Raw genomic sequence first — 27,036 nt, forward strand, 5'->3', positions numbered from 1 at the left:
TGTTGTCTGAACGTTAGAGGAATTTTACATTTTACCATTTTTAAACGTTATGACAATTTCATGATTTAATGTTCACACAATGTTTAAAACAACAACTGTTTATTATATTGACTTCTTTGATTGTTATGTAAGTGATAGAGAAACATTGCATTTTTTTATTTTATAAAACATTATTTCTGAATGTTCAGTAAATAAATTGCTGTAGAAAACAAAATTAACTTATTAGGTTTAGATGTTGATGTTTTGTTTCATTTTAAGTCACCATTATTGTGATTTGTGTTTGTTTTAGTTGGATTCTTGACCCTTAACTTATTGCATATTAATAGCCTTGATCGACTTCATGCGGCGCCGCAAGAATCAACTGCCGGATGACGTCAAAGTATCGCGAAAGCCGAGCAAAAATGATTTCTTTAATCATTCTTGCGGTACTTTGTCGTCATCCGTCTGTCGGTGCTTGTGGTGCCGTGTGAAGTCGAACAAGACTATTGACATTATGAATCTCAACCATGGTGACAAAGAAAATTGTAAAAAATCTTTATTTAATCATACTACAGTGCATGCTGGGAGTCCTGAATGAGATTTGTAATTTGTTGATACCCAGCATGCATTGCAGCATGAAGTTTTTCATTGAATTGTCACCATGGTTGAGATTCATACTCTGATTCTTGATGGTTGTGCGTCCCAATAACACAGCAGATATTTTTTGTCCAAAGTTTCTAAAACTCCTTAATGACAAATTGCTGGTCTTTACCATTATGTACCAACCACCACAGAATTACACTATTAACTTTTCATGTTCATAACAAATGTGGTGTATTAACACAAAGTTAACACAACCAGGAAAAACTAGCACGCAAAAAGTCAAGGGCAAACTCAAACAAACACTAATCACAATAATGGTAACTTAAAAATGAATCAAAACATCAACATCTAAACCTAATAAGTGAATTGTGTTTTCTACAGCAATATATTTACTGAACATTCAGAAATTATGTTTTAATAAAATAATAAAATGCAATGTTTCTCTATCATTTACATAACAATTAAACAAGTCTAAATAATAAACAGTTGTTGTTTTAAACATTGTGTGAACATTAAAACATGACATTGTAATAAAGTTTAAAAATGGTTAAATGTAACATTCCTCTAACGTTCAGACAACACAGAAACGTTCTTAGAACTTAAAGAAAACTGGACACTTTTTATGTTGGCAGAACGTTTTTGGGAACGTTGGAAACTTTCAGGTAACGTTCTTAGAACTTTTTTCTGTTAGCTGGGTAGCCTGATATAAATTTATAAAGTGATGATGTGATGATATTGCTAAAAGAATCTCATTATGGTCAGTGTGTGATTTTCTTTTTTTCCTACATTGATTTTAATGATCAGAGGTGGATGAGATTTGTTTCATCCAGACTAAATATAATCTTTATATTGTTGCAGTCAGTCTATTGATAACATCTGTGAGCAGTTTATACTGTACTAAGATTATATCAAAATGATTTGATTTGTTAGGTTAGATGTCTGATTATGCAGTTTCTGAGACTTAACATTTGCAATAACCGTGTTGTTAGAATTAGTTTAAACAATAATTTCAAAACATGTTTGATATTGATTTTTATTCAGATTGCAGCCTGGTTATGATAATGAGGATGATTGCGAACTAACAGAGAGTTTGTTGTTGTTGTTGTTGTTGTTGTTGTTGTTGTGCTGTCAGACCTGCAGGTGGAGACAAATCAGAGCGTGAAAGAGGGAGATTCAGTGACTCTTACATGTAAAACCACCTGCAGTCTGACTGAAGAAACAACATTCATCTGGTACCGATACACAGATATATTCACTAAGGGAAGAATTGCATGGAATCAACTTCACCTGCAGTCAGTCAGTCGTGATGATTTTGGAGTTTATAGATGTGCTGCTGCTGTAAGAGGACCTGAACGTCTTCTGTTCTCTCCTGGTATTCATCTTACAGTATATCGTGAGTCCACACTCGCTTATTAACACTGAAATATTTCACACCTTTAAACTCATTCTTAATTTTGTTTGAAAGTATAAAATGCTTAAACTGAAATATTTGGTTTAATGTAGAAAGTGCAAAAGAAGATGATTTTTGATTAATTAAGTAATTTCCCTTTGTTGTTCATGTCTGATGGCTGTTTCTCAATCAGCTCCTTTGTTCTGTAGTCTGGGCACTGATCAGGGGGTCGGCCATTTTAAGGGCTGTCTAAATTTCAAAATCCTTCCTGTGCACTGGAATATTCATTTCCTAAAAATTCCCCCAATGAAACTCAAAAACCAGTGAGCATTGATGTTCACTATGTTTCCTTACTGAAAATCATGTAACCTTTTCGGAGGTTCTCCAACCGAAAATTGCGCAAACCAACTCAATAAAATTGCAACAGAACTTTTATAAAGATAAATGTTTGTTTTAGTTTTAATATAAACACACATCACTAGACAGGAAGGGACCACAATCTACTTAATATTTAACGTAATATTCCTCCAAATGTATGCACATATATGTGAGAGAATAATGAAAGTGTCTTCAGTTACAGAACAGCTGAAAAATTAGTTAGTTCAATCGACTCTGAGTTAAGCGCGTGCACAACCACTATGAAAAGCCATCATCAATGGAGCTCCAATATTATCATTCACCATGGCAACAGCAAGTAACAAAGAGGTCTAAATCCTTTTTACTACTGAAACTGAAAGGGGCGGTTTCCCGGACAGGGATTAGACTAGTCCTAGCCTAAAACATTTTTAAGAGCTGTCCAAACCGAAAACAACTTGCACTGACATATCTTAAAATACATCAGGGCCCTTTGTTTTGTCTCAAAATGCACACAGGTAATATTTTTAGTAAGCCATATTTGTTAAAAGTAGTTACATTTCCTAATTAAACTAAGGTCTAGTCCTGAATTAAGCTAATCCCTGTCCGGGAAACCGCCCCCAAAGTGTTGCTGCAAGTGTACAACAATGATGAGCATATATTTTAAAGAAAAGAGTTGTTGTTGGAAATTGCTATTCTAGTAAATGTGTACATTTAATTTTTCATCACGGTTAACATATAAGACGTAAATAAACTGAGGACTGTACGTTATATTAAATTTCACGGAACACACGCTGCTTCTGCATTTCTGATGTTAATCTGGAGTACCTATAGAGTAGTATTACAACATTGAAAGACTTGTAAGGTGCGACCCATCGGCCCAACGAAGGTATCCAATGGATACCGCCCCCTTTATCTGCACTATCCAACCACAGCACAGCCGTTTAGTACAGAGAGAAAGAGAGAGATAAAATAATTCAAAGCACAATTGAGTTTCAATTGCAACAAACCACCATCATTGTAATCAGTGTTTGCACTTCATCCGCTCATTTGCATTTTAAATGACACACCCAAAACAGCACACTTTTGCTCAGACCTAGATTTAGTTAAAACCCATAATATGTCCCTGAGCAAAAAGTGTACCATTTTTGGGTGTGACATTTAAAATGCAAATGAGCTGATGAAGTGCAAACACTGATCACAATGATGGTGGTTTGTTGTAATTGAAACTCAATTGTGCTGTCAAGTCCTTCTTTTCTCCCTCTTACTCTCTGCATTAAATGGCAGTGCTGTGGTTGGATAGTACAGATAAAGGGGGTGGTATTAATATAATTGCTCTTGCTACCTACCTCACAAAACAGGCGAATTCTGAACAACCTAATTTTTCACATGCTTGCAGAAAATGGCTTACTAAAATTAAGTTACTGGGTTGATCTTTATCATATTTTCTACATTGATAGAAGCACTGGGAACCCAATTATAGCACACATGGAAAAGTCTGATTGTCACGCTATGACCCCTTTAAAGGGGTCATAGCATGAAAATGTTAGCATTGCCACTTTGTAGGTTTGAGCAAAATGTCGTTTGTGTGTGTTTTTTAAAATGCAAATGAGCGGATGAAGTGCAAACACTGATCACAATGATGGTGGTTTGTTGTAATTGAAACTCAATTGTGCTGTCAAGTCCTTCTTTTCTCTCTCTTTCTCACTGCACTAAATGGCAGTGCAGTGGTTGGATAGTGCAGATTAAGGGGGTGGTATTATTCTATTAAGATATCCTTATGACATCATAATGAAAGCCAAATTTCAATGACCTATTTTTGCTCACACCTACAAAGTGGCAATGCTAACATTTCCCTGGTTCAGCAGGACGAAGCAGTGTTTGTCAACTTTGCGACTTTGTCACTAGATTTAGCTACATGATGTCACATGTGTTTTTTTTTTTTGCAATTTGAGCTTAAGAAACAAAAGATAGTTGATGTTAGGCCTAATTCTTGGTCAGAAATATATTGTTTAAAGGCGCTCTAAGCGATTCTGTGTGATGTCACTTTTTGTTGATGTTTGAACTGTTTTCAAACAAATGGAGCATAGCTAACTCCTCCCGCTCCCCCTCTCTTCCGTGCTTTCATGAACGTGCCCAACCCCCACCCCCAAATCCTTCTTGTTGTTTATTGTCTGGAACACTTTGTTATGGTTTCTGTTTGTAGGTTTGGCCACTTTGTTTTTATTGCAGTTTGTGGAGCCTGGGCTGTCTACAGAGATCGCGTTTTTTTACAGTTTGATCAGCAGACAGGCAGGAAGCAGATGTTTTCTGTATGTAACAAAAAATGTTTTATGGTCTAAAACGCATGAATTCGCTTAGAGCACCTTTAATTGTGATTAGCTCGTGATTTTAAAGATATCTGTCTTTTCGGATACAAGTAGATAGGACTTGTCTTCCATGACAAATAGCAAGAATCGCCTTTAGTGGATTAATTGTGACATTGATGTTCTTGTACTACTTGTTTCCTAAAGATTTATTTATTGCCTTTATTTGTGTGTTTCAGATCTTGATCAGCCGGATTGGGGAGTGAATTACAGCCCTTCATATGTTTGTGCAGTAAGAAGTTCAACAGTGAGAATAAACTGTACTTTAAAATATCCATCTGGCCATGTGGTCAATATAGCCTTCTGGACCAAAGCTATTGAACTTCATACGGCAGAACCAAACCTGTGTGTGGACCCAAAATACAAAAGAGGAGTTTGTCAAAGGGAAAATCAAGACACTCACAGCATTACTTTAACAAATGTAACAGAAGCTGATAAACGCATCTACTACTGCAGATTTATAACAGACCAAACAGGAGGTAAATGGAGAGGAGTTCCTGGAGTTCAGCTTGATGTCACAGGTAATGAAATAAACCACACAGTAAAATTAACACAAAGAGGACATGAGACATTATATTATAAAACTGTCTCTAATATGTTCTGATGGTATTGGTTTACTTTATTCTGTAATTACATTGGCTAGAAGAGTTCAGTATGATGATTGGCTAACAGTTTTTGTTTTTCTGCTTTCAGACCTGCAGGTGGAGACAAACCAGAGAGTGAAAGAGGGAGATTCAGTGACTCTTACATGTAAGACCACCTGCAGTCTGACTGAAGAAACAACATTCATCTGGTACAGAAACGCACAGAGATTCACTAAAGGAAGAATTACATTGAATCAACTTCACCTGCAGTCAGTCAGTCGTGATGATTCAGGAGTTTATAGATGTGATGCTGTAAGAGGATCTGTACGACTTCTCTCCTCTCCTGATGTTTATCTTAGTGTTGAGTGTAAGTACACACTGATTCATTAACATACACAAACACATATGTAACACATTTACACGATTCTGTATTCAGTATGTTTTATACAGTCAGGCAGTTTACCGAGTGTATGACATTAGGGGATGGTTTCTCGGACAGGAATTACCTTACATGGCCAATAAGTGTTTTCAGCAATATAAAAAGTCTCTGGTATCCCCAGCATATGTCTGTAAAGCTTCTAGGCTTAAGCCATCCATAGGAAACCACCCCTAGATGTTGTTTTAGACATTTATCAAAAATACTACTGTAGTATTTTGTATGATTTAATCGTGTTTCATCTTGGTCAGTAAAGGAACTCAACTTTGCAACAGTACAAATAGTTTTTTGTAATATTTAAACCTTATTGATATGATATAAAATCAGATATGTATAAAAATTCAATTTTCTTTTGATTTCTGTTTACACATTTGTTTTATTTGTGTGAAATCATGGGTGATAAAATAATACTGAATAATACTTTTACATTTAGATCCTCCTGGAAAAACGTCAGTGTCCATCAGTGGATCTGGTGAAATAATGGAGGGTGATTCAGTGAATCTGACCTGCAGCAGTGAATTAAATCCACCTGCTCAGAACTACAACTGGTTTAAAGTGAAGGAAACATCATCTGTTGGATCTGGACAGACGTTCAGCATCACTAACATTAACTCCAGTCACAGTGGATGGTATTACTGTGAGGCTCAGAATGAAGTTGGATCTCAGAGATCTTCTGCTACATCAGTCACAGTAACAGGTGATCTGTTCAATATTCATTCATTCAGTGTGTTTTATTTTTCATCTAACACTGTGTGACTTACCTGTCAAATAATCTAATTCACGAATTTCTTGTTTCAGGGGTTCATGGTTTTGCTCTTTATACACTTTATGTGATTCTGGCTGGATCTGGGGCTTTGATCTTCATCATCATCTTCATCATTTTGTTTATGATGTCAGTACAATTTTATATTTCAAGTGTTTTCTTCATGAATTCAGTTTAATTCCTGTTTTGTTTCTAATGCGACCAATTCACAACTGTAGATGATAAAGACAGGGATGAGAAAGAGTTGTGTGATGATCACAGAAGCTCAGTGTAGTAGAGTTCAAGTTATTTAAACATTAAATCTTTATTTTCTGTTATTTTTCCTTTCTTTTTATAGGAAGCACAGAAGAGATCATACAGCAGAAGACATCAAGCAGAAGCAGGTGAGTAAACACAAACCTCCACACACTGTAAAAAATGATTTGTAAATAAAGTTAGCAGGATGTTTTACAAACAAATTCTATTTTGTCTTTCTTCTTCAAAATGATGTTATTGTAAAGTCATGTTATTGTAAAGTTTCTTGGTTGTCTGAATGTTAAATGAATGTTACATTCTACCATTTTCAAACATTATGACAATGTCATGTTTTAATGTTCACACAATGTTTAAAACTACTATTTTCTATATTGTAACGTAGGCTCCTTTACACAAAGCGAGAGAGAGATGAATCAATGTGCAAGGAGGTTTTATTAAATAAATCCCAAAAGGGCAGGCAAACAAATCCAACAAGGGCAATCCAAAAACGTAATCCAATCCAAAATCCAGAATATCCAAAAACAGAAGCAGGAATAGAAAACAGACAGGAACAAGAAAACGCTTAGTAAGGCAGTGTTAAACTGACAATACTTTGCGGTGATATGATCAGATTGAACCAGTTTTATATGGACAAACAGGAAGTGGAATGTGAAGCATTACATGATCAGATTTCAAAATAAAAGACTGAATACAGAACATGATGTCAAAATAAAAGACCTTATAACAAAACAAACAGAACACAAGAGAAAACCCTTACATATATTAACTTTTTTGCTGGTTATGAAAATAATAAAGAAACATTGCATTTTATTATTTTATAAAACATTATTTCTGAATGTTCTGTAAAAATATTGCTGCATAAAACACAATTCATTTATTCAGTTTAGATGTTGATGTTTTGTTTCATTTAAAGTTACCATTATGGTGATCAGTGTTTGTTTGTTTTAGTTTGATTCTTGACCCTTCAGATTTTGCTTGCTAGCATTCTCTTGGTATTAACTTTGTGTGTATAAGCACATTTGTTGTGATAATGTAAAGTTAGTAGTGCAGTTCTGTGGTGGTGTCACTGACAGAAGACTACGGAGACAGATATATATAAAATGTAACAGAGTTTATTGAATAATAGAATATGCAGATGTAGAGATGAAAGTTGTTGGTCTTCAGAGGGGAATCACAGACACACAGACACACTGGGGAAGAGATAATCCATAAGATGATGATGATGATGACGATGATGATGTTCAGGAGAAGTTCTGTAAAGATATAGAAGTTAGAGAGTCTGGTAATCACATAGACAGTAATGTTCTTGTGACGAGACCGGACGATGACTGTGTGTTTGTGAGTGGTATATAAAGGGAAGGCTTGATGAGAGGTGACAGGTGCAGCTGATTAGTACTCTGGTGATTGTGATCTGTGATGATGAGGGGTGTGTGTGGAAGGACCTGGCAAATCCGTGACAGTACCCCCCCCCTGAGGGTCCGCTCCTGAGGACCCTTGAGCTCTAGGACGCCGAGGAGGACGGCCTCTGGGTCTGGGAGCAGGTTTGTCTGGATGTGCTTGATGGTAATCACTGAGGAGTTCTGGGCCAAGAATGTCATCACGAGGAACCCAGGATCTTTCCTCTGGTCCATATCCCTCCCAATCCACCAGGTATTCAAGCCGCCCACCTCGTCGTCTGGAGTCCAGGAGCTGCCTGACGGTGTAGATGGTTTCTTCTTCATCAAGAGGGGGGGCTTCTTCACCAGGTCCTGTGGGAGGAACAGAAGTGACAGGTGAGTAAAATGGTTTCAATTGTGATACGTGGAAAACGGGGTGAATCCGGTAATGTGCTGGAAGACGAAGTTGAAAGGCTACCGGATTGACCTCCTTGATGATGGTAAAGGGACCAATGTACCTGGGACTCAGCTTTTTGCAAGGTAATCTGAGACGGATGTTTTGCGTGGATAACCAAACCTTATCACCAACTTGAAAGTTCGGAGTAGGGAACCTTCTGGTATCTGCATGCTGTTGATGACGGCGGATGGCGGATTGGAGGTGATGATGAGCTGAGTCCCAGACCCTCTCGCTCTCTTGGAACCAGTGCTGCAGTGATGGTACGTCGCAGGGTTCTCCAGTCCAGGGGAACATGGGTGGTTGGTAACCGAGTACACACTGGAATGGTGTAAGACCCGTAGCATGCTGGTGTAGGGAATTTTGTGCATACTCGGCCCAGGGTAGAAACTGGCTCCAAGAGTCCTGGTGGTTATGGCAGAAGGTTCGGAGGAAGCGACCCACTTCCTGGATCTTACGTTCCGTTTGACCATTCGTTTGGGGGTGATAACCTGAAGAGAGACTCACAGTTACCTCTAACAGCTTGAAGAATTCTTTCCAGACTCGAGATATAAATTGAGGTCCTCTGTCTGAGACGATGTCTTCTGGGAGGCCAAAATATCTGAACACATGCTGGAAAAGGAGTTCTGCAGATTCCATTGCTGTTGGTAAACCCTTGAGAGGTATTAGTCGTAGCATCTTTGAAAATCGATCTACCACCACGAAAATACAAGTGTTACCTTGAGAAGGAGGAAGATTGGTGGCGAAATCCACACCTACATGTGACCATGGGCGACGAGGAACAGGAAGAGGACGTAGTTTACCATGGGGTAGATGCCTTGGGGTTTTGGCCATAGCACATTCCTTACACCCCCTCACGAACCTTCTGATGTCTTCTGCCATATTAGACCACCAGAAGCGATGTTTTAGCAGCGAGAGGGTTTGTTGGGCGCCCGGATGACCAGTACCTACAGAGTTGTGAGCTTTGGTGATGAGAGATGTCCGATGTTGCAAGGGTACATACTTTATTCCTGGAGGACAACCCGGCGGAACATTGGTGGTTTCAGGAATCTCATCTTCCTGGCTCCAATCGATGGGACATACAAAGATTTTCTCAGGAAGAATGGTTTCTGGGGGAGAGAGATCTTCATCCGCAATAAACATCCTTGACAAAGCATCGGCTTTACAATTTTTTGTTCCTGGACGATAGGAAATGATGAAATGGAAACGAGTGAAGAAGAGAGCCCACCTTGCTTGTCTTGGATTCAGTCTTTTTGCCTCACGAAGATATTGAAGATTTTTGTGATCTGTCAGAACTGTGAATGGATGACGTGCACCTTCCAGCCAATGACGCCACTCCTCTAACGCCAGCTTGATGGCCAACAGTTCCCGATCACCAATGTCATAATTCTTCTCCGCCGGGCTGAACTTGTGAGAATAGTAAGCACAAGGACGAACGTCAGATGTTTTCCCCTGCTGCTGAGACAAGACGGCTCCGACTCCTGTTGAGGATGCATCTACCTCTACAATGAAAGGTTTGTTAGGATTTGGGTGTACTAGAACGGGTGCTTCACAAAAGGTTTTCTTCAGAAATTGGAAAGCGTTAGCAGTATCTTCATTCCAAGACAGAAATTTTGGTTTACCTTTTAAGGCAGATGTCAGAGGAGTCACAATCTGGCTGAAGTTCTTTATAAATCTCCGGTAAAAGTTTGCAAAGCCCAGAAATCTTTGCAATTCTTTTACCGTCTTGGGTTGAGGCCAGTTTTTAATGGCTGCTACCTTTCCTTCGTCCATACTCACTCCGTTAGATGAGACATCATATCCCAGGAATCGTATCTGTGGTTGATGGAATTCGCATTTTTCTGCTTTGATGAAGAGTGAGTGTTGTCGAAGTCTCTGTAGTACCTCCTTGACATGTTGTACATGAGTTTTGAGGTCACTGGAATAGATAAGAATATCATCAATATAGACAATCACGAACCGATGAAGAATATCTCTGAAAATGGTATGCATGAAGTCTTGAAATACTGAAGGAGCGTTTACTAGGCCATATGGCATCACTAAATATTCCCAGTGACCAGTAGGGGTCACAAAAGCGGTCTTCCATTCATCACCGGCTCGGATTCTGATCAGATTGTAGGCACTTCTGAGATCGAGTTTGGTGAAAATGGTTGCGCCTCTGAGCTGTTCCAGTGCCGTAGGGACGAGAGGAAGAGGGTAGCGAAACTTCCGAGTGATGTTGTTCAGGCCACGGTAATCAATACAGGGTCGGAGACCGCCGTCCTTCTTGGTGACAAAGAAAAATGGAGAAGCAGCAGGGGAATTGGACGGTTGTATGTACCCTTGTTCTAGGGCCTCTGTAATGTATTTTTCCATGGCTTCCTGTTCTGGTATGGATAATGAATAAATTTTACCTTTTGGTACTGGTTCACCCGGGAGGAGGTCAATCGCACAGTCCCATGGCCGGTGAGGTGGTAGTTTGGAAGCTCTCTTGGGACAAAAGACATCTTCAAATTCCTTGTATTCTGAAGGGATGGATACAGAAACATTTTCGTTAGGACTTTCAATGGAGGTGCTGCATACCTGAAGTTTTTTACTTGGAGGAAGAGGTTTTGGAAGATTTGGGAAACATCTTGGAAAACATTGACTGCTCCAGCGTTTAATTTCTCCTGTGTCCCAAGAGAGCTCCGGATGATGTTCCATTAACCATGGGCGTCCAAGAATCACATCCGCGGTGGAATTCTCCAGGACCAGAAATTTTATCCTCTCCTGATGTAAGATTCCCACTGTCAGAGTGATTTCTCCTGATCGTTGACGGATATCGGAGCGGTTGAGGGGTTTTCCGGTGATTGACTGCACCTTTAACTTTTGCTCGATGGATTCCTTCTTGATGTGGTACTGTCTACATAACTGGGAAGAGATGAAGTTCCCGGCCGACCCTGAATCGAGGAGTGCAGATACTATAATGGAGACATTACGGTAGGATAATTTCACCTTTGTGGTAAGAGGTGTATAAATATGCTTTTCAGGTTGGACAGTACTCACCAACGCCCGGGGTGGACGGATGGGACAATCAGCGATGAGATGTCCTTTACTGGCACAGTATAAGCATAACCCCTCTTTAATCCGACGTTGTCTCTCTGACAGTGGGATGCGGGTGGAATCCAACTGCATGGGTTCTGGTCCTGGAGGGGACGGTTCTGGTGAGCGGTGGAGTGCAATTTGAGATGGATTACAGGCAAGCATGCGATTTTCAGTTCTGATCGCTCTTTGAATAAATCGTTCAAGACCAATATTGTCATCAAACGCAGCCAGTTGTAGTCGAAGATTAGCTTTTAATCCATTACGAAAAGTAGTGATGAGGGCTCGTTCATCCCAACCACTAGCTGCCGCTAGTGTGCGAAAACGCAATGAAAACTCTGCTGCCGAATCGTTACCTTGTTTTATATTGTACAGTTCATCACAAATGGAGTTGTCACCTACTGGAAATCCAAAGACTTCCCGAAAGTGTTCACTAAAGGCTCGATAGGATTGGAGAACGGAGCCATTTTGTTCTCGGATTGAGACTGCCCAGTGTAACGCTTTTCCGGTAAGTAGAGACATGATGAAAGCGATCTTACTGCTATCTGTAGGGAAACGGTTAGGTTGCATCTCAAAGATAAGCTCACATTGTAACAAAAATCCTTTGCACTCACTCGCTTCACCAGAATATGGGCTTGGATGGGCCATGGGAACTGTGTTAGCGGTAGCCTGAGGAGTAACAGTGGTCTGTTGTGTCTGTAGTAGTTCGTTGCGTAATGTATCCACCAGGTTCTGGAAAGTATCCTGTTGAGACATGGTGTTAGTTGGTTGTGGTCCGGTCTTCTGTCACTGACAGAAGACTACGGAGACAGATATATATAAAATGTAACAGAGTTTATTGAATAATAGAATATGCAGATGTAGAGATGAAAGTTGTTGGTCTTCAGAGGGGAATCACAGACACACAGACACACTGGGGAAGAGATAATCCATAAGATGATGATGATGATGACGATGATGATGTTCAGGAGAAGTTCTGTAAAGATATAGAAGTTAGAGAGTCTGGTAATCACATTGACAGTAATGTTCTTGTGACGAGACCGGACGATGACTGTGTGTTTGTGAGTGGTATATAAAGGGAAGGCTTGATGAGAGGTGACAGGTGCAGCTGATTAGTACTCTGGTGATTGTGATCTGTGATGATGAGGGGTGTGTGTGGAAGGACCTGGCAAATCCGTGACAGGTGGTAAGAAAATACAATATTTCTCTATTATTCACATAAAAAGCAAAACGTAAATATTAAAAATAGTCATTTTTAAACATTGTGTGAACATTTAAACATGACTTTGTCATAACTTTTGAAAATGGTAGAATGCAACATTCCTATAACCACATTTAAACATCCCAGAAACATATTTAATAATTAAAATTACTTGAGAAATTCCATTTGAACGTACAAATGTATTTGAGCGCAAATAATAAAAAGAAACTGCAAAGAAAATTATTTTTCCATGCCGCAGTGCATACTGGGAAGTTCTTCTTTTAATTGTCACCATTGTTGAGTTTCATACTCTGATTCTTGACATTTGTGCCTCCCAGTAGTTAATTGGTTAACTTTTGTCCATAGTTTCTAAAACTGCTGCAAGAGTGGATTTCATTTGGACATGAAACAAATGTATGTGACTAAATCATTTAATTAGATCATGATCACCACGGAATTGTGCTATTAACTTTACGTTAACACAACACATTAAAAAAATATTTTATTTTGTAGTGTATTCATTGAATATTGTTTGTGAATAATGATGAAAATCTTTCTTTATAGATGGCTGACTTGAGTGATGATACATACACAGCTCTGAATCCTGAGTCCAGAACATCTGATGACATTTACAACACAATCACAGTAAATCTCTCAAACATTTCAACACTTAAATTCACTTGATCCAAATGAACACAAGGTCTATTGTTCATGTTTCTTTTACAGTCTGATCAGTGCAGCGCTGCTGATGATGTTTACACGACTCTTGAGCTTCAGTCTAGATCTTCTGAATATGACCCACACTGTAAAAATGATTTTTTTGAATTTGTAAATAAAGTTAGCATTACCTAAGTATGTTTTATAATTTTGTTTTTCTACAACAGTTTGTCATTAAATATTTTTATTACAGAATTAACCATTGTGCATTTAATTCAGTGATGTTAATAAATGTTTATAAATGTTAATAAACACTTTTTATCTTTGTAACTGTGTATTGTTCTGATGATTCTGTAAAAGTAAATTCTTCAATCATTCTAATGTGAGAGTTCAGTAACAGGACTCAAGTGTTGATGGTGTCTCTGCGTTGAGATGGATGTTATAATCATTTTATCTACAAGTTATTAAGATACCTGATTTTCAAGTGTTTTCGCAGCGAACTGAAGTGGGTGGAGTGGTGAGTGACTGAAAGCGACAGAGGTCAGCAGGGTTGTTCGTTTTGTACCAGGGACGTCGTTAGGCCTATTTTAGGGGGGCTGAAGCTACCCCAAAATGTTCCTAAGCCCCCCTAAATGATTATAAGAACAACAATAAAATTTGATTTATCAAAAACCGTATCCTCATTCATATTTAGACTCAACAAATGTTATATATCCAGCTACAAAAAAAACATCTGACAAGTCAGACAGAACACGCTAGATGTCGAACGTCAAGTGACCAAACCGGAAAACGGCGATCGCTTCCGGTTGCCCGTATGTGCTATTGTGACTTGTTATTACAAATTGTGCTCCATACTCCAATCCAGTAGGTGGCGGAAAATGCACCTTTAGTTGGTTTGCCAACCGCCATTAAACACCAGAAGAAGAAGAAGCTTGTTATTACACAATACACACACACACACAAACTGATACTGATACACACGCTAGTATGCACGCTAATGGTGAAATAAAGATTGGTAAGTGTCGTGATACGGAGGAGTGAAATTGTAAGTTGTTTTTAATTACCTGCTGGCTGCTTACATTTAGCTACGTTTTCTTGAGGTAAAGGAATGGGAATATTTTGGTTTGATATGTCATAAAAAACTTTAGTCTTGCACAAGCAAAATACAAGAAATTGTTAACTTAGCAATCTAATCACAACTCTTTATTCTTTGCCAACAATATAGGCCTAATAATCTTTAAAATAAAATATCTCTAAAATAAAATATCTCTAAAAGAGGCATATTCAACAGTATCAATCCCCATAGAATGTTGTTGTCACTGAAAACTAAATGTCATCATAGGGTCCCTGTTAATGCAATACTGTTGTATCCTTTAATTCATTGAGCAGATGAGATGGATATTAGAAAATATTTTAGGAGAGAGAAAGAGAAGCAGCTGCAGGAGATTGGCAGGCCAGTTGATTCTGAGGGAGCCGGACCCGGTGTGATTGAGGTCAGTAATGGTCTTTAGGTCTAAGGATTGTTATTCTTTTCTTTTCTTGAATTTCTTATAACAATAAGCATTTGTTGGCAGGTCTAGGCACTATGCATAGCATACACTACATTTTTTTTCATTATATTTAATATGCTAGCTATATTCTAACTAGGCCTGAGACTATTTTAATCATATAATGTGATAAATTAAATATTAAATACGTAGATGTTACCTAAAAGTAGGCTAAAGAAGAGTAAATGCCCACACTCTCCACAGATACACATGTGAAACAAAAATGAAAGCAGTCATACAGTACATATTATACAGTAATCATTACTCCAAATCTTTTATTCCTTCCGCCATCAGGTTATTGTATTTATACAGTAGCCACTTTAAAAAGGATCCGTATCAATAGCTTACCTGGTAAAGTATGCAGTGATGCCAATTTTTTTCTATTTCTTGTACTGCTTTTTCTCATTTGTTTAACTTACCAACTTTTTAGCTGTCTGACCTCTGTTTATGGACATTTTGGATGTTTCATGTGACCAATTTGCATTTCTAAAGTCATGAAATTATTATGGATAGGATTGAACCTATCCACCATAGCATTCTGTGTGTGGACAACTTATCTTATATAGAAATTAGATATAGTATGCTATTACTTTATCATACATTTACAAAAGCATACAGATATCATTTAAGTCATTGCTTATAGAATAACTACACTGCAAAATCGCAGGAGTTAAATTAACACTGCTCAGTGTTTATATAGGTCCACTCTCCAGAGTGTTAAAAAACTAACACCGGAGAGAGTTAAAATCTGTGACTTTATCCTCTCTATCACCATCTCGGTTTGAAACCTAAAATTGCATTTTACATCTTACTTTTAAAGATATTTTCTTATCTTAGGATTAGATGTTGGCTGTTTCATTTAAAGTCACCATTATTGTGATCAGTGGTTGTTTTAATTGGACTCTTGAGTCTTAGTCTTAGCTTTTCAGCTTTTTTGGCTGCTATAATTACATGTGTTTGAAACATGTTTGGTGTGGCCAAAGAGGAGACACTAATGCTATTCTATGATTATCATGGTTGATATGATATACTTTCAAATAACACTCTCTTTAAAAATGATTTCTGCAGTGATTTCTTACTAGAAGTATTTATTTCTGTCAATAATATGATACTGTAGTATGAGATCCAGTCATCCCATAGCAGTATTTCATTCTGAAGAATTTTGAAACACTGTCACTTACACATTAACTGCTGCATAATATAAACACACAAACATCAAGAATCAGACTATACATTACAACAATGGTGAAAATAAAACGAAAAGCTTCATGCTGCAATGCATGCTGGGTATAAACAAATTACAAATCTCATCCAGGACTCCCAGAATGCACTAGGGCATGAATAAATAATGAACTTTTTTACCATATTCTTTGTCACCATTGTTGAGATTCATACTCTGATTCTTGATGTCTGTGTATCTACATTGTGCAGCGATTAATGTTTTTGTGCACACTATCAAAATCCTTCAGAATAACAAACTGCTATGAGATTTCTGGACCTTTAAACTGTATCATTTCATTATTAACAGAAGAAGATGCTTTTGATGAGTGAGGAAATCTATATTAATAAATCTTTTCATTTAAATGTTTTTGTTTGACATTATATATATCCATCTATATTCATTTATACAATTGTTTTTTTCTTTGCTGTAACTAATGTGCTTTAAACACACTAAGATATAGCTGTTAGAAAAAAGCTAACAGTCAAGAGTCAAGGCCAACTAAAACAACCACTGATCACAATAATGGTGACTTTAAATGAAACAGCCAACATCTCATCCTAAGATAAGAAAATAACTCTACAAGTAAGATGTAAAATGCAATTTTAGGTTTCAAACAGAGATGGTGATAGAGAGGAGAAAGGCACAGATTGCAGCTTTTAACTCTCTCCGGTGTTACTTTTTTAACACTCTGGAGAGTGGACCTATATAAACACTGAGCAGTGTTAATTTAACTCCCGGGATTTTGCAGTGTAATCAGGAGCAAAGTCTGGCCTAAATTCCCCCATGCAGCTTTGATGTGTCTAAAAGCTAATATTACAGTAATTTTTTTATTTAACAGAGTAGAAATGGAAGAGGAGGATATGTCTGTCATGTTTTACTTGTTAACATCTTGGTTTCTTGACTGGTTGTTGACATAATTGTAGCTCAGATGTGAGTGCAAAAATTTTGCAAACACAAGTTACAAATACTCTGTGGGCTGAGCCCCCCCTGTCTTCCAATCCTAGTGACGTCCCTGTTTTGTACCATTACTTATCAGCAGCCCTGATGTAGTCTGTTGCTCAAGATGATACAGCTCTAACTTAAAGTATGGACATTTTGTGCTTTTGTATTTTTTGATGTGGTTTTCTTGCTAACAGACTGTTTTAAGCTTCAAGGTTCAGCTTTAACCCTTAACACAGAGTATGAGCCTCAATGAGGAAGTGACACTAACATATATTCACACATTATATGCCAATGTCATGCTCCTGCAGCTCTGATCTTCTCAATATTTTGTGACATATTCTTATATAAAGCTTTGACCTGTGACTGATGATAATGATTTGTTGTTTGTTGTTATGTGATTTTACTGTAAATCTGGAGACATTAAAGATTCATTATTTTTGTTTCTTGAGTTTATTTGGTTTTGGTTTTGATGCAAGGCACAAATTTTCAGGAAGAGGACGACAAAAATATTCAGTTTTTTATACTTCATATTCAAGTGTGAAAACCACCAACAGTCCATCAGATAAATGTCTTTTCATATTGTCATTTCTTATTTGTGCATTAACATAGACATTCACTACAGCACGGTAAGATGATTTTGACATTGTTTTAAGAGTAAATCAATCTAAGAAGAGATAAAGTGAACATTTATAAATGAAAGAAAAGATTTTAACTTCATAAACTCAATAAATATTTTTGTGATTATTACTGTATTTGTTGAAGCTCTAAGATGAAAAACATCTTTAATACACATCAGCCTGCAAATGAGCAGTGAATTATGCTGAAACTATAATCTTCTTTCGTTAAATCAAATGATGAAGAAATGAATGTTTGTGATGATGTCATGATGTGTATATGTTGATCTCATGAGTGTAACTGTATGTTTTATGATTGTAGAGGTTTGATATGGAGATGTGTTTCAGAATATCTCTGATGTTTCTGCTCATGACTGCTGGTAAGTGCAGATCACACTTCACTTCTCACACTTATAGACTGTTGTGTATATTTTAAGAATGTTTGCTAGGTAAATGAAGAGAAATGTTATCTAGAGAAATGTTACATTTTATTATTGTAAAACGGCGAATGGAAAATGCTGCCACCAGAGTGGATGGTCACACGCTCACACATAAATTGCACAAACACTGCTTTTAAACACTTGCTGTGTCTCTCAATCAGTCCCTAAATCAAGAATCAGAGGGTGAAGTGATCATCCCTATGCCCTATTCCCTTCGAAGTTCAGAGCTCTTGGTGTGTAAACTATTGAGAGAGTTGCGAGATTGTGTCTCATAGCATGGCTGATTAAAATACATTGTCGAATAACAATTTTTTTATTTATCTGGAGTGTGTTTTTACGTGCGTCCCCTTCCTGGAATGCCCTTAAAAGGGTGCAAAAACCCAGTTTCGAATTAACCCAAGTAGTATATCATGTACAGGGGTTTTGGCACTTGTAAGGACACATTGGGACACTTGCTGGGTTATTTTCGCATGACGTGACTATTAAAACAAGAGACAACACCACTGAAATTGATAAGCATTATGCAATTGACAAGAACAAAGTTAAGTAAAAAAGACAGTGCTCTAGTACATTGTTAAGATTACAAAGAAAATCTATTGTGTATTTAAATATATAAGTTATGGAATTTAACTTTTATCTCCGCCAAAACAGTAATAACAAATAAGTGACTAAATATGAATAAAAGAAACAAATGATAAATTTATGAGACCAGAGACTGTTGGATAGATATACCTAAAACAAATCAAATTTTTGACCATCAGACACAGATAGATCAGAGCCAGCAGCAAAATATACAGTTGTGGCCGAAATGAAGCTGTGCTCATCCTAGGGTGGGGATGTAATTTTATATAACAGAAAGTTGTTCTAATCCCAAGCAACAATTGTAATATAAGAAAAAATATTGAGTAATCAATACATGAAACTGGCACAAAATAAGAAAGTCATGCCACAGACATGTGAAAACATGAAAACACATCACTTAAACACTCAAAACATTTAGGGCTGAATTTTAAAATAGTCACATTCCTATCTTAACATATCTGCGCTACTCACCTGACCAACGGTGAGCTCGAACTGCCAGAAGCTGGAGGAAGGCGATATCTAGCACCAGTGCTGTGATTGGCTGAAACGCTTGGGGCACGGGAGTGCCTTCCAGGCAGCGCTGCCTTTGTTGAGGGCTTAAAACACCAACGTGTCAGGAGGTCAGCTCCTGCTGAAAAACGAAAAACTGTGCTAATTAGCAAATCCAGGTGATACACAGGAAAATCCCCAGTGTTTAATTAACTCTATCAGTGGTAAATCAACACTATTTGGTGTTTATATAATCCACACCAAGATCGGTGTCAAAAAAAAACTGGTGTAAAAAATATAACTCTGAATCAGTGTTAAAGTTAATGAGATAATGAAGTGATGATGAAGACATTAATGGTGAACACCTGCTGGTCATTTAAATCAATTACATTTTGGACATTTTCCTGTCTCTAAATTTTTATTTTGATGACTCGTTTTCTGGAGAAAATACTAAAATAATAAAGAAAGACAAATTATTAAATGCAATAAATGAATACTGTTGGGTGTATGCCTCCAAAAGCTTTCACGTTTGCCTCTCTATCAGCATCTCTGTTTGAAAATAAAAAGACAACTTGCTGAGTTATTTTCTAGTTGGATAAGTTTAACTTCTAAACAGCTGTCAGAACAAAATACAAGTGCTCAACTATTCCAGCATCCACACGCGTGATTTAGTAGACAAATCTTCTTTCTGACGCGATGTCTCACAAGTCAAATAGACATTTATCACAAAATGTATCACATTAAATCTTAAGTTTGTGTTTGTTATGAGTTCATTCGAAGTCACCATTACTGTGATTAGTGTTTCCTTTAGTTAGGCATTTGTCCCTTGATCTTCTCTGATCTAACTCTCCTCTTTTAGCAATAGCAACAATGTTTTAGTAAAACCACTTGTTCATTGCTTCATGTAGAGGGAAAACCTTCCAGACCTTCTCAGTTTATTTTTATTATATTCTACTCTACAAATCATTGAAACATTTGATCACAAATTAATTATAAAGAAACAGGCATATAAAAAAGCTCTATGCAAATGACATTGTATTGAATGAGACTGCTGTAATGCTTTAGTGTTTTGTTGTTGTTGTTGTTGTTGTTTTTTGCTGAAGAGAGACTTCATGATTTCTGATACAAATCTCAACAATGGTGACAGTTAATGGAAAAAAAATGTGTCATGTCGCAATGCATGATGGGATTCATGAATAATTTTTCCACAATCCTGGTACCCAGCATGCATGGCGGCATGAAGCTTTGTTGTTGATTGTCACCATGATTGTGTTTTATAGGCTGATTGTTGATGTCTCAGTGTGTCTGACTTAAGGGCGATTTATAGTCGTGCGTAGGTCCTACGGCGTAGCAGCGACGGCGTAGGTTCCGCGTCGGTTTTCGTTTATACTTGTGCGTCGACGTGCAAACACACGCGAAACCGCTGGTTGGCAGTAATCACGCGTGTAACCACAGTAGCAGCAGAAGTCGCCACAGAAGAAGAAGCTAAGCAAGTAAACCCACAAACGAAGAAGAAATAGCAACTTGTTGTGTATGATTTGAGAAGACCAGCAATGATGGAAGTAAATAAACAGCGACTTATGTTTCAGTTTGAGTTAAATCACTCCTCAACTTGGCTCATCTTTGTTTTCACCGTCTCAAACGGAAATACCTATGACGCAGTTTTTTTACCTGACGGGAGGGGTTCTGGTGGACCAATCACAGCGCTTACGGTCCGCGTAGAGCCGACGCGCTGTTAGAAATTTTGTGAGGTGCGCGTCAGGCTACGCAGAGCTACGCACAGGCTACGGATAGCCTACGCCGTAGCTACGCCGTAGGACCTACGCACGACTATAAATCGCCCTTTACACCACAGATTAGATTTGGGTAAACATTATTTAACTCTTCAGGGTATGTGGACTTTTACAGCACTGTTGGATTTCATGGGAGCCTCACAGGGTTGGCAGAACATAAATTAAACACTTATATTTAGTGATTACTTTTTATGATATCATTGAATCCCAAGACTTATACTTTCATACTAATTAATATAGTATGAGTTATAGACTTCATTACTCTCATCTTCCTCTGCTTTAACAGATGTGTTTTATAAACACACTGCACCAATTAGCAAAAGAAAACTTACACCAAACCTCAAGACCCAGGTACCCAACTAAAGGAAAACCTAATCGGAGCAATGGTGACTTACTTTATTAACCAGATTTTCAGCAGTTCTTTAGAAGTTAAACCTATCATCCATGTAACTCTGCAAGCAAGTTGTAATTTTAGTTTTCAAACAGAGATGATGATATTGTTCATTTAACTATGGGGATTTCATCTATTGCATTTAATAATTTGGCTTTCTTCCTCATTTTAGTATTACTTTCTCCAGAAAAAGAGTCAACGGGATAGAAGTTTTGAGACAGGAACAATTCCAAAATTGAGTTGATTTGACACGGAATGACCAGCAGGTGTTCACTATTGATGACTCAATCACTTCATTGTCTTATTGACTTTAACACTGATTTAGTGTTTTTTTAGCGCCGATCTTGGTGTGGATTGTATAGACACCGAGCAGTGTTAATTTAACACTGGGGATTTTACTGTGTAGGAAAAAATACTGGAGAGGACTTTTACTCATGGCACATGTATTTTACACCTCTGCAAACATGAAATTTTTTTACTTCAAAATAAAAGACATGACAGGACTGACAAGACAAAACCGTTAAAAATCCTGCTGAGAAAAGGTCAATGACCACCATCAGTGGATCTCAGAGATCTGCAGCTGTATCACTCACCGTAACAATAACAGATAATCAGTTTACTATTTATGTATTCTGTGTGTTAATTCATAATTATGTTGTTTCAGGGGTTCAGGCTTCTACTCTTAATTCACTAGTTGTGGCAGGATACAGGGCTTTGATCTTCATCATCATCATCACTATCATCTTCTTCATCCTCTACTACATCATTTTGTTTATTATGTCAGTTCAAGTGTTTTTTTTTCATGGATTTAGTTTATCACATGCTCTGTTTCTAATGTGATCAATTCACAACAAAAATATTCAGTAATGATTCAAAATGATGTTTGGCCTTTTTGTCAGATTTATTAATAGCTCGGTGTTAGAACTCAAGTTATTTAAACATTAAAATGTTTTTTTTTTTTTTTTAGGGAGCTCAAGCAGAAGCAGGTGAGCAAACACAAACCTCCATCTACACCTGCAGTAGAATTAAATTCTGCTTCATCTATGAATCCTTCAGTGCTGATGTTAAATTCAACTAAAAATCAAATATTGTTTGTGAATAATGATGAAAATCTTTCTCTATAGACGGCTAACTTGAGTGATGATACATACACAGCTCTAAATCCTGAGTCCAGAACATCTGATGACATTTACAACACAATCAGAGTAAATCTCTCAAACATTTCAACATCAAATTCACTTGTTTCAAATGAACACAAGATCTATTGTTCATCTTTCTTTTACAGTCTGATCAGTGCAGGGCTGCTGATGGCGTCTACACGACTCTTGAGCTTCAGTCCAGATCTTCTGAATATGACACACTTACAGTAAACAGACATTAAACTCTCTCTGACTCTGACAGACGACACTGTACACTGATGTAATCTTGTGATGTGTTGTTTATAATTACTAATAAACTGAAATGTATAAAGCTGTTACGTTAAGATTTACACATACACTCAAAAAAATGAAATGTTGGATTTACTTAAAAATATTTTGTCAACAGGTTCCACATAATTTGTTAAGTAAACTCAACGAACAATTATTAAGTTCATTTAACAAAAGAAGATTACGTAAACTTAACAAACAACAGTTGAGTTGATTGTACATAAAAAAATTAATTAATGATGACAAAATTTTGAATAATGCCATTTTATAAACTCCACCCCTTTTATCTACACTGAATCAATCAATCAATCAATCATAGTGCAGCTGCTTATTACTACTAATCATATAAGCCTCTTAATTATAACTTATCAAGTACATAACAAATATATTTGAAATGAAATGTTACATTTCAAACCATTAATTTGTTTGTTTTTGTTCTAATAATATATCAGAACAAGTTAATTCAATCATAGTTGGCCACAGGTACCCATCTAATGGTGCTACACTTCTGCAAGAGGGTGCCAGAACAACAACAATTACCCATAATACACTGCAACATCATTAGCCAATGAGATGCCAGTCTGTACACTGAAAAAAATGATTCATTCAATTTACAGTTTTTTACGATTGCTATGACACTTTTTTCAATACTTTTAACAAATTTTCTAAACTCTTAACGCACCAACACACCTAAAACACACAACTGGCAAAACAGTTAATTTTATCCTCAAAATCACACATTGTAAACTAAACTCTCACATTGTTTACAAAAACACTGTAAACATGTTTCAGAATCAACTATTATACCAGATCACCAACACATGCTCTCTTCCAACAGAAACATTTAGTCAATCATAACACAATGTCATGAAAAACACAAACATAAGGTGGACAAACAAAAACTGCATAAGTTTATGTGTAAGTCTGTCCTTATAGACTGTAGTAGATTATAGACTATAGATTATAGTTTTTTTGGAAAACTTTTTTATAGTTTTGTTTAGTTGGGTTTAGTATATGCATGTATTATGATTGTTTTGCTGCAGCAATTCAAGACAAAAATGAATCACCCATCTTAGAGTACGTTACCTAACCCTAACCCTAACAAAAAAAGTAGACATACAGTAATTGCTGCAGTAAAGAACTTACAGTAGGCTATTTACGACATTACTGCCAGATATTCAATATTACTTCCATTTACAGTAAAAAAGTAAAAATAAACAAATACAAACAGAAAAAGCCACTGAAGAATAAAGCAAAAAAGAAAAGCTCATCATCTAATTTATTGCGTTTCTATTTGGCCACATGTTCTCATTCACATTACACCTGATTTTTCTCTGGCAAGGCATCTTGTGAAGAACCTTTTGCCATGTCTCTGACAGTGTTCAGGTGTGATGTCTGGGAATGCACCATCTATTGCATCCAGGTGGGACTGGAGGAAAATCTTCCCCTTGACCTGGTGGTCTTCAGTTGACTTCAGTGCAGCCATATATCTTATTTTTTGTGTTGCTCATATTGTTCCTTTTCCACACAAGATCGACCTAAAGAGGCCGTCCTTTACACTATTGTATACCATATAGTCATGCAATTGAAAGAACCTGAGTGTGTTTCCTAGGTGGGAATCAGCTGTGATTTATATATTTGCATTGGTACAATAAGTTGTTTTTCAATCCCAATGGAATAAAATACAGGAGATATATTTATGTTTCAATTCATCATTTGAACAGCTGTTTACTTTGACTATAAGTCAGGTTTAGCACATGATGTTATCTGTTTTGACATGCTGTGTTAAAGCATTTGTAAATTTGACATTCAAAATCTACTGTTTTGGTCTTGTTTGAGCTTGTCTGTAAAAGAAGTTAAATCATTTTAAATTTGTGTTAATTGTATGCATTTTGTGTTGAAGCAACAAGAAATGTGTTAATAGTATAGCTTACATAGGTGGATGTAGTGCTAACTGTGTTAAGAGTTTTGAAAACTTGTTAAAAGTATTGAAAAATCTGTCATAGCAATCGCAAAAAACTGTAATAATTTTTTTTTAAGGTAAGCGGTTGCAATCAATTTATTTAAGCTACATTTAAACAAAAAAAATGTGTTGAACTTAATCAATTTTATTTAGTAACCCTAGTATAAAAAGCTTAGTAATTTCTGCCATATTTAATTGTGCTACATTCTCGTATATTATTTATTTATGACTGATGAAAAATTATTAATTGAATTTAATAATTTTTTTTAAGGTAAGTGGTTGCAATCAATTTATTTTAGCTACATTTAAATAAACACATTTCATTGACTAACTTTCAACATTTTTAAGGAAATTGTTTGCAATCACTAACCTTAAAAACAATATATAAAAATGACCCTTAAATGGCTTTGAAAATACACCAAGTGGTAAGTTTAATGTTATTTTTTAATGTCAGCAAATGTACAATAACAATTTCTTTGTGTGTACAAGTGTTTAAAACAAGTGCTCACTGCACATTCACAAAATATAAAATAAAAAAAAACACAGATGGAAAGAGGCCACAATGTTTGTGAATCAATAAAACAGCACAAAAGTCAAAAACAGTAGTGCCGACTTCACACATTGCACAATAATTATTTTTAAAAAAGTGTTACATTTTTACAGACAACAGTTATGAATCATTAAAAGCATTATTAAAATGTTTAAAGGGGACATATTATGAAAATCAGACTTTTTCCATGTTTAAGTGCTATAATTGTGTCCCCAGTGCTTCTATCAACCTAGAAAATGTTAAAAAGATCAACCCAATAACTTAGTTTTGGTAAACCATTTTCTGCAAGCATGTGAAAAATAGGTCATTGTAATTTGGCCCTTATTGTGATGTCAGAATAAGGTAATACCGCCCCCTTTATCTGCACTATCCAACCACAGCACAACCATTTAGTAGGGAGAGAAAGAGAGAGATAAAATATTTCACAGCACAATTGAGTTTCAATTGCAACAAACCACCATCATTGTGATCAGTGGTTGCACTTCATCCGCTCATTTGCATTTTAAATGACACACCCAAAACGGCACACTTTTGCTCAGACCTATTTTAGACTTAGTTTTCATCTTTAAAAAAATCTCATAATATGTCCCCTTTAAAACTACGGATTCCAAGGTCTTAAATCAAAAACAGAGTAGACTGTAGGGGTGGCACGGTTCACAAAACCCTCGGTTCGGTTCGTATCACGGTTCTATGGTCACGGTTCTCGGTTCAGTACGGTTCTTGTTGTTATTTTTTTAACACTCCAGAAATGTATTATCTTATTAATGTATTAATTATCCATAATTTAGGATACAGTATTAAAAAAAGTTATATCATGTAATCATGCACAAACTGAATTTGACTTTAAGCACATTATTGGGACCATCCCTGAGGAAAGCCAGGTGAGATTTTGATACAGCAAGCCAAGAGAGAAGACATTGATGATTTCAACATGCTTTTTATTTATTTGGCAAAAAAGAGAATGTGTATTGCCATGAACTTTGTGTGCATTTTTAGCACACAAAGATAACTCCCATTTATCAAAATGCCAACTTCAGTGTAGCTTTAAGATTTCTCACTGAGAGGCTGCTTAAATACTGCAGAGAGAATATGTGAACGAGAGAGAAACATAACGTTTACACCTGTAATATTTAAATCCGTCTCTTTTGTCCACTTTTGACCATTTCTGTCTTGATTACTTTAAGGGGCAATTTATGAAATAAGATCGCACAACTTTCACACGCTAGCAAAATGAAACTACGTGGAAATCAGCCGCTTTCGTTTTATCAACGAAAGGCTAAAAATAGCGCTGAATACGAAAAGACGTAAAACAGTGTTTATTACCTCAGATTAGATAAATGGTCGGAGAGAAGGCTGTCGCGTGTGGCGTATCTATTGTTTTATTTCCGCTGTCATCATAGGTAACATGAAATAAAAAATGTTTCCACACACCAAACTTATACGACGCTGGCGCATCCTCCAACTGCGGGCAGACTTCTTTTTCTCTCCCTCTTGCCATTTCTACACGTAACATGACTGGCAGCACTCACTCTCCACACCAGTCACCTCTTCTTTCGCGCTATTCGCGCTATCTGAGGTCACATACAGGGCACGAGGCT

At 36.8% G+C, this 27,036-nt stretch overlaps 2 protein-coding genes and 1 long non-coding RNA gene across 3 annotated transcripts in view; all 3 read left to right on the forward strand.

Moving 5' to 3' along the window:
* Positions 1-27,036, forward strand: part of LOC141349276 (B-cell receptor CD22-like) — a gene marked incomplete at its 5' end in the record, with an annotated part of 41,388 nt that overhangs the window by 422 nt on the left and 13,930 nt on the right. The gene's annotated exons all lie outside the window — the stretch shown is intronic.
* LOC129445233 (B-cell receptor CD22-like) lies at positions 369-8,083 on the forward strand. The gene is made up of 8 exons (XM_073860022.1): positions 369-379; positions 1,668-1,975; positions 4,872-5,213; positions 5,386-5,643; positions 6,146-6,409; positions 6,511-6,604; positions 6,813-6,858; positions 7,976-8,083. The coding sequence occupies exons 1-8, from the start codon at positions 369-371 to the stop codon at positions 8,081-8,083; spliced, it is 1,431 nt and encodes a 476-aa protein (XP_073716123.1).
* On the forward strand, positions 16,745-22,484 carry LOC141353227 (uncharacterized). Its single transcript, XR_012360238.1, has 3 exons — positions 16,745-18,183; positions 22,163-22,277; positions 22,466-22,484. It is a non-coding gene; the product is annotated as an uncharacterized lncRNA (long non-coding RNA).

This window comes from Misgurnus anguillicaudatus, chromosome 3 (genome assembly GCF_027580225.2).
Source record: "Misgurnus anguillicaudatus chromosome 3, ASM2758022v2, whole genome shotgun sequence".
NCBI lineage: Eukaryota > Metazoa > Chordata > Actinopteri > Cypriniformes > Cobitidae > Misgurnus > Misgurnus anguillicaudatus.